Source organism: Chaetura pelagica, unplaced genomic scaffold (assembly GCF_000747805.2).
Source record: "Chaetura pelagica isolate M959 unplaced genomic scaffold, ChaPel_1.0 scaffold290, whole genome shotgun sequence".
NCBI lineage: Eukaryota > Metazoa > Chordata > Aves > Apodiformes > Apodidae > Chaetura > Chaetura pelagica.
The window spans coordinates 98,453-107,230 of NW_009951792.1; the positions used below are offsets into that span (position 1 = coordinate 98,453).

Below are 8,778 nucleotides of genomic sequence, written 5' to 3' on the forward strand. Positions count from 1 at the left end.
GCGGCGGCCGGGGCTGGTGGCTGCGCGGAGGAAGCGCTCGGCATGGAGCGGGCAGGGGCGAGCGGTGAGAGCCCCGGGATGGGGGGAAGGGAGGGCTAGGGGCCCTGGAGAGCTATGCGGGACGGGGAGGAATCGAGGCCGATAGTGCTGAGGGGGCCCAGGGGCTCACTGTGGGGTACGCCGTGGGAGATAGACCCTCTGGGGTAGAGGGGGAGATCCTGCTGTGGACGGGGTGTGGAGCGATGGTGAGTGCTCCTAGAATGGAGGGTGCTGGGGGACGTCTGGAGGATGCTGGGCTGGGGACATCCCACAAAGGCTTGAGTGGCCCTGTGGACCGGTCTTGGGGAGGGGAGTGAAGGGGCTGGGGCCTTGAGAGGAAGGCTGGGGCAGCCTGGGGGTATGAGGGTGCCTTGTACCCGAGGGGGTGGGCAGGAGGTCCCCACGAAATGGGCATATGGGAGCAGCTAGGTGTGGAGGGGCTTGGGGTGGGCCTTGGAGTGAAGGGGAGACTGGAGGCACCTGGGGGTGCCCTGCTACTCCTGGGGCTCTGGGGTGGCCTCAGGATGTGGTTTCCTATGGGGAGGAACTGAGGTGCCTTCAGAGACCTAGGTGTGTGGACCATCAAATGAGGGGGGCAGGGGTGACTCCCTGCAGATGGGCTGATGCTGGATCCCAGCCTGACCAAGCCATCCTACTGGGAGATGTCCCAGTTCCACAGCCAGATTGGGGATGTTGGAGGTATCTCTTGCCTCCCTGTTGTGACACTCCTCACTTGTCCCACCTGCTTGTGTTAGCAGAGGCCTTGGCCACTTTGGGGTACAAGTTTACAGGATACAAGGCCAAAGCAGGATCATCATCAGCATCTCCTCTTCCCTTCTGCATTAAACCCCAGACATCCCAGGTTTTCAGTGGCATCACACTACAAACTCTAGGCTTCATGGCCTGATGAGCCTCTGGGCAGTATCACATATGTGGAAACGCTCTCAGAGTTTCTGGGAACAGCAGTGCACTGGTGGGGAGTGTGAGTGACTTGCACAGTAATGCTGGGAATGTACAAGAAATCCCTTCTTACTGGTTGTGCCAAATGCTGCGGTTGTGTCTTATGCCCTGTGTTCTTCTACCCTGTGTCCTTATGCCCTGTGTTCATTGCAGGAGAGCAGAGAAGGCGGCTCCAGGAGTACATAGCAGCAAAAGAAAAGCTGAAATGCCCAAGTGCAAAGTAAGTCCAGGAGGGTGCTGGACGAAATGGTCTGTAAAAGTCCCTCCCAACCCAAATCCCTCGATGATTCCCTGGGGTAAAGCTGACATCCCGGCTTGCCAGTGTCTGCTGCCTTCTTTCCCCTGTGCTGGGCATGTACGAAGGGGCACCTCGAATCCTGGAGTCAGTTTTGGGTCAGAAAAGAGACACTGAGGAGCTGGAGCATATCCAGAGAAGGGCAGTGGAGCTGGAGAAGGATCTGGAGCACAAGGAGAAGGGTCTGGAGAACTTGTGAGGAGCAGTTGATGGAGCTGGGGGTGTTCAGAAGAGAAGGAGGCTGAGGGGAGACCTTCTGCTCTGCAACTGCCTGAGAGGAGGTTGGAGCCAGGGGAGGACAGTCTCTGCTCCCCAGGAACAAGTGATGGGACAAGAGAAAACAGCCTCAAGTTGCCCAGGGGAGGTTTAGGTTGGATCTTGGGAGCCATTTCTCCATGGAAAGGGTTGTCAGGCCCTGGCCCAGGCTGCCCAGGGCAGGGGGGGAGTCTCCATCCCTGGAAGCTATGTGGATGATGCTGAGGGTTGGTGGGGACTAGGCAGTGCTGGGTGAATGTGTGGACTCCATGATGATCCAACTCCAACCATTCCACAGTTCTCTCTGCAGTGATTCACTGGCATATGGAGTCGCCTCCTCTTAGGGCTTTGCTGTCCCAGCAGCACCCAGTGGAGCTCGGTTCCTGCTGCCCCCCAGCCGTGCTCTGTAGTTACGGGCAGCAGCAGCAAAGGTGGTTTGAGTGTTGACATTTCCTACTGGTTGATGTTGTCTTTCTGGCTGTTTCTGAGCCTCTGTGAGACTGGCTCAGCTCTTGGGTCTGACAGAACATCACCTTCTGCCAACAGCTCAGCTGGTCCTGGAGCTTCAGGTCTCACCACTGCTTTTAATGGAACTTTCCAGTGGCCTTTGGGATAGGCAGGAGTATTTTCAGTGCATTTGAAAGGAAATAGAGCCAACTAGTAAATGAGTCAGGACTCTGGGACTCCCAGGGTTCCTGGCTCAATTCCTAGCACGCTCTGCTGGGAGCAGACCAGGCACCTTCCTGTAAAGCTTGTGACTGAAACTGCTGAGAGCTCAGCAGACCTGAACACTTGAAACACTCCCCATCACAGGGATTTCTTTTGACCTTTTAGTGCAAAGGAAGCCATAAAACTTCTCCTTGGGGAGAAGATAAAGGGAACCAGGATCAGAGAGCAGAAAGAGCCCCTGGTATAATAGAAACAAGGAGAGAAGGTTCATGCTCTTTCTTCATGGCTTAGCACACCATTTTTGGGGTCCTGGTGGACAACAAGTGATCCATGGGACAGCAATGTGCCCTTGTGGCCAAGAGAGCAAATAGTATCTTGGGATGTATTAAGAACAAGTCAAGGGAGGTTCTTCTCACCTTCTACTCTGCCTTCGTAAGATCACATCTGGAGTATTGTGTCCAGTTCTGGGCTCCCCAGTTCAAGAGGGACAGGGATATAGTGGAAAGGGTCCAATGGAGGCTCTGAGGATGATGAAGGGACCGGAACATCTGTCTGATGCAGAAAGGCTGAGAGACCTGGGGCTGTTTAGTCTGGAGAAGAGAAGAGGGGACCTTATTAATGTCTATAAATATCTGAAGGGCCAAAATGGGCCAGTCTCTGTTCAGTGCTGCCTGTGACAGGACAAGGGGAAACAGAGCCAAGTGACAACACAGGAAGTTCCACCTCAACAAGAGGAGAAACTTCTTTCCTGTGAGGGTGACAGAGCCCTGGGACAGGCTACCCAGAGAGGTTGTGGAGTCTCCTTCTCTGGAGACTTTCCAGACCCATCTGGACACGTTCCTGTGTGATCTGCCCTGGATGTTCCTGTTGCAGCGGGGGGGTTGAACTTGATGATTTTCAGAGGCCCCTTCCAACCCCTATGATTTTATCAAATACTCTCCAGGCTCTTCTGTTCCAGAAAAATATCTGTACAATAATCTTCCCTGATGACTGAGCTGCCCACTGTGGAGCAGAAAGGTTGGGAGCATGGCTGTCGAGAGGAGACAGAGGAGAGCTGGAGGGAGCTGACAGCCTGGGCAGCTGAGGAGCTTGTCAGCTGTTGCCATGGCAGAGCATACCACATCCTGAGGTGCTGCTGTGACCTGGCTCTGGTCACCTTGGGTCTCTGTGGCAAGGAAGACATCATGGTGCCAGTGGGGGCAGAAGCCTCCAAACCTTCTGCTGGCTCCTGCCTGCCAGGCCCCGCTGCTGGTCACTTGTGTTGTGAGTGGAAGCCACAATGTTTGTGACAACCTTGGGTGTCAATGCTTTGTGTTGCTTTTGTGTTGCCACTCAAAAGAAAAAGAATTAATATTACGTGGTGCTTCCTTGGCAGCTTTTGGATTTCCAAAAGCCTCTTCTAAGCTCCTGTGATTGAGGCACCCAGCAGTGTGTTAGATATTGAACCTTTCCTGCAGCAGCTGTTCAATAACCTGAGATCTTCTCTGACTTCCTGCAGACCCTTTCTGAAGGACCAGACCAATCGCCTGAATCCAACCTTGGCACGAGTTTCTAAACTACAGCATGTAAGTAGAAATCTTTTGAGTTGTTTAGCCTTCTGCACTTGAAGCAATTCTGGACAGAACAGGGTGCCCAGATCAGGATGCTGAGCTCCTGACCCCCATGAGGTGCAGTCAGCAGGTTGCTAAAGAGCTGGCAATAACTCAACTAATAGTTTTTCAGAGGAACTTAGTGTGGGAAGCTCATCCTCTGCCCATGCACTGGTGGGTGTCATATCATTGTTGAACCTGCTTTGTCACGATGGGACTTCATGTGGGTGTCCCTTGGACTGGCAGAGCAGGGGCAGGAGCCAGCTGTCAGGTTTGCTCCATCTGCAGGGTCTCCTAGGGGCTGAGTTTTGCTTTGTCTCTTCAGGTTGACAGAAACAAGAAGGATGTTCCTGGCAGTGTGGCAAACGGCCCTTGGAGGGATGGGAAGCCTGCTGTCAAACCCAGGCAGCATGCTGGCCAGGCTGCTCAGCAGAAGCCTTCAAACACCACACAGAGAGTAACGGTGGTGTGTCCACAGCTGAGGAGGAGCACAAAGCATCCCCTGGGGCCCTTGCTGAGCTTGAGCCAGCCTACGCAGCCCAGAGGGAGGCTCCCAACCTCAACTGCTACTCACCCCAATCCAGAAAGGAACAAGAAGCCCTCAGAGGGGACTGTCATCACTGCAGCCCCTCTGCCTGGCAGTGATCACCCCCCTCCTGGGGCACTTTCTTCCCTAGATGAGGGCCTGCAAGACAGGCTGGCCTGCAACAAAGAAAACCTCCCAGCACAAGTCTCTACACACCCAGTGCTGAACAGAGTTTTTCAGTCTGATGGAAACAATCTTGGGAACACGAGAGCCTTGGCTCACAGGCAAAGCTCAGCTACGAGCTCAAGAACTGTTCCAGGCCCAAAGGACAGAATTAATAATCACCAGGCTAAGGAAGGGCCAGATCAGGATAAATTCAGGAGAGCAGCACCAGGCTCCAAGAGTGCATCTCAAAAACCAAGTGTCAGAACTCAGCCACTGCAGCCCCCTCAGTTACTGGCTGCTTCTGCTGATTTGCTGCAGAAAAATATAGGGGCAAACCAGGAAAAAACTCACCTGGCAAAGGAGCTGAGAGGGAAGCTGCTCAGCGCACGTCCTGGAGGGGGCCTTCAGCACTGCAGTAGGCGCCCCCAAATGAGAAGATCTCCCTCGAAGCTTCCAGCCTGCAGCAGGCCCCAGGGACCCCCAAACTCGAAGTCCAGCCTGAAAGCAGGTGGTACCCTGCCATGGCACAGGCCCGCAGCACAGGGGCACAGGAGGGATGCAGAGGTGGCACCTCCTGGCCGCACAGCCACATCCCAGGTGATGCTGCCCCAAAACCAGTCTCGCATCGCACACAGCTCCAAAATTCCAGCACTCAAGAGTGGTTTTGGGAACAAGGGAGTCAGGCTCAAAGCAGAGGTGCCCAAGGCAGGTCAGATACAGGCCAGGTGTGTCCCCAAGATCTCGTCAGCTGCGGATCGTAAGTAAGTAGCAGAGGTGGCCAAGTGTCCTCGCCTCCAGGGGACAGCACAGGTTAAATTGTTTGACTGGGTGAACCAGTGCCAGCCTGCTAGAAGCTGGGTCCAAAGTCCCCTTATCAGTGAATGCCCATTTGGAGCTGGATGGCCCAGGGCAGAGCAGGGTGGAGATGCGATTTGGTGGTCCCTGGGTTCCCTCCCACTGATTTAGTAGCAGGAGAAGAGCGTGCAGCCTCACTCCTGTTTTATCTTCCAGGTGTGCTTGCACTTGAGAGTGTTTTCCTACCCCAGCCAAGAGCTTGGATGGGTTTTAGGATGCATGTACTGGTGCTGCTTCTTCCTAAACAGCTGGAGTTGGATTGAGGGAGATTCCAAGGGAAAACAGTAGCCTGGCAATTGTCTGCTGTGGTGGTAACAGTGATCCTGTGGTCCTTTGACAGGAAACAGCTGGAAGAGTGGTTGGCATCCAAAGGCAAGACTTACAAACGACCACCTATGATGCTGCTTCAGAAACAGGCAGTGAAGCTGGCTGAAGTACCAAGAAGTACCAAGAAGAAAGAGAAGCAAGAGGAACGAGAGCAGCCCTGCCTGGAGAAGATCAACAACATATTCACCAAGTGCCTGAAGCTCGTTGAGGAGGTGGGAATGGGAAAGGAGCTGCTTGAACAGGCTCTTTTTCTCTGGGAGCATTCTGAGAGACCAGGGCCATGTCCCCTCAGCAGCACAAGGGGTTTGGAGCAAGAGTTCTTGTTTGCTTGGCTGTGGTTTCCTACATCATGTGTAGGAAAAGTCCTTGTGAAGTTAGGGCCAAGCCAAGGGCAGGCAGTGAGCTGTGCTCATGGGGAAGCCAGAGTGACACCCAGTCACAGGGCTTGTGTCTGTCACTGCCACTGTCAAAAAAACTGCACTCTGCAGCAGTAATTCCAGCAGCAGCTGGGCTTGACTGAGCCAGCTTGAGGTCCGTGGTGGACCTCACAGCCTGAGGCAAGTCCTCAGTGCACCTCACAGCTGCTGTGAGGTACCACCTCTGGCAGAGCTGAACACTAGCCCTGCTTGGGGGTTTAGTGGCTCCATTGGTGCCAGCACTGGAGGGTGTATCTCTCTACATCACTCTGACTCATTTTACCAAGGGGAAAACAGCAGTGGGAAAGCTCATGTGTGTCCAGAGTTGTGTAGAGGCCCTCAAACCTGACTCTCCAGAGGCTTCTCTACCTTCTCTACCTAGAGAGCCCCGGGGCTATGGAACATGGCTCCCCCATGCACATCACTGGCCCTTCCCCTGGGCCTGGGCCCTTCTCCTTGCAGGGCGTCGGGGCAGAGGAGCTCTCTGCCATGCTGTCCAGTGTGCCCCAGGCAGAGAAGTTTGCCAAGTTCTGGATCTGCAAAGCAAAACTCCTCGCCCGGAGCAGCTCGTTTGATGTGACGGGGCTGTACCGAGCCGCGGTCTGTGCTGGGGCCACAGTGAGTGCTGTGCTTCTCAAGAGTTCCCCCCATATTCCCTGACTCTGTACCAGTGGGTTTCCTCAAGATCCAGATTTCAAGCTGAGTTTAGCAGTGCCAGCCAGTGGTGAAAAAGCCCTTTGGAGCTGCTGGTCCCATTTTGTCCTCAGATCAGCCAAGCAGGCGGTGCTGGGTGGGCATGGATGGGGCTGGGGGAGGATGGGGAGGACTTGTGCCCTTTGTAGTGTCGGAGCTGGAGCTGGGAGCAACATGACAGCAGCTCTGGGCTGTGGAACTGTCACAACTGCTGGGATTTTCCCAGCTGTGCCTGCATGCTGATGGGTCTTGGAGAAGGGATTTTGCAGCCTTGGGCCACTGTCTCCAGTACAGGGGCTCACGATGCTGCAAAACCCTTTCCTCCTGTTCAGTTGTAACTGGAGTCTCTATTCCCAAGTCAGGCCTGCCTTGACCTGCACTCTGCTTTTTCTGCAGCCACTCCAAGAGCTCAGAGAAGTTGTCCTTGATATTTTGAAGGCTGCAGACCAAACATCAGAAGGTAACGTGTGGGGGTCCAGCCAGTGCGGGCAGCATGGGCAGGCAGGGCTCCTGGCTGCTGTGGCAGGGAAGCAGCACGGTTTGCAGCTTGTGCCAGCACCCCTGTGTCCCTTCTGACTTTGATGGCAACTGAGTGTTGTGAAAGTCTGGAATCCTGATCTCAAAAATGGGGCAAGATTCCTTGGTAATGGTCCTGGCCCATCACAGCTCCACAGCAAGGTGCTCCTTGCCTGTGTCAGGATGTGACTCCTCCCCAGCTGCTGCTCTCAATAACTATGCTACCCTTTTTCTCTCTTGCCAGGGGACAAGGCTGGGGGGCCCACAACACCTTGTCCCAGTGAACGACAGCATGTGGTAGTGACTCCCTGCCCAACTGGAAGGCCCCTGCCCAGCCTGCCCCTCTCCATCAAGTTACAAGTTACATCTGCAACCAGGTAAGGCTGAGCTGCTTCCCCTGGTATTGAGCACCCTCTGTACTTCAGGTCAATCCTCTGCAGGGTTCACCCAAAGAGTCTTGTCATCCCCACAGAAGAAGGGAGTTTCTGCAAGGCCAGGAGCTGAAGTTCCTGACACCAGTGCGACGCTCGCTGCGGATAGACCAGGCTGGGAGCCACTACCCAGAGATGCTGAAGGACCATGACCCTGTGGTGTCATCCCTCAGTGAAATCCTAGATGCTGAGGAGGAGACTCAGTTCTTCTTCCGGAAAAACAAGGCTTTGCCAGAGGTGGCAGAACTGGAGGGGCTGAGGACTTACCCCCCTGAGTGCTGCTGAGGGGTTCCCAGCAGGGCACAGGCCCATTGCTGCCTCATGCACCCTCCACTGACTTGTCACCCCTGAGATGTAAATGTGTGGGGGTGGCAGCTCCTAAGCTTGTTTCAAACCAGTAAGCACTGTTTTAGATAAATAAACACGTTCAGTAGAGCTGGCGCATGGCCCTGTGCAAGGCTGGGGTGAAAGAGGTGGGCTGTGTCCCCAGGACCTCCCATGTTCCTCTGCTGTTATGCACACCCTGATGATTGCTGTGGGACAACGACAGGTGGCCTCTGCAACCTTCTTGTGTTTTGGAAGCCATGTCACCAGGGATTTGCTCCACAGCCATGTTGTGCCCTACCTGGAGACCACCTGGGTGTTCCCTGCTGAGGAACACACAGATCTGGTGCCTCAAGCCACACATGGCCTTCTGAGGAGGCTGGAGGCAGTATGTGAAGGGTGCCAAGTACTTGGGGTGCAGCAGGATGGGTTCCCAGAGCCCTGGGCACAGCTGGGGGTGGCTGAGCTCTCTCGGTGTGCTCAGGCCCCCTCCCTCAGGGACTACTGGTGAGGGGGCAGTTGCTGGGGGGACCTTCTTGTCCTCGTTCCACTCCTTTGGCTCCTCTTGACACAGCCACCACCAGTGCTGGCTCAGCGATTTTATTGAGAAGACTCTATGCTAGAAGAAGTCTTGGAGCAGGACCTGGAAGTCCAGCTCTGGTCTGCGGAGAGTGGCAAGTGCAGACCCCTTGGGTGCAGGACACTGCCAATGCGGGGG

At 54.9% G+C, this 8,778-nt stretch overlaps 1 protein-coding gene across 1 annotated transcript; it reads left to right on the plus strand.

Moving 5' to 3' along the window:
• The first annotated feature begins 701 nt into the window (after positions 1 to 701).
• CKAP2L (cytoskeleton associated protein 2-like) lies at positions 702 to 8,021 on the plus strand. Its single transcript, XM_010001254.1, has 9 exons — positions 702 to 738; positions 1,153 to 1,219; positions 3,717 to 3,783; positions 4,133 to 5,259; positions 5,694 to 5,892; positions 6,559 to 6,714; positions 7,186 to 7,249; positions 7,550 to 7,682; positions 7,778 to 8,021. The coding sequence occupies exons 1-9, from the start codon at positions 702 to 704 to the stop codon at positions 8,019 to 8,021; spliced, it is 2,094 nt and encodes a 697-aa protein (XP_009999556.1).
• Positions 8,022 to 8,778: the final 757 nt, after the last annotated feature.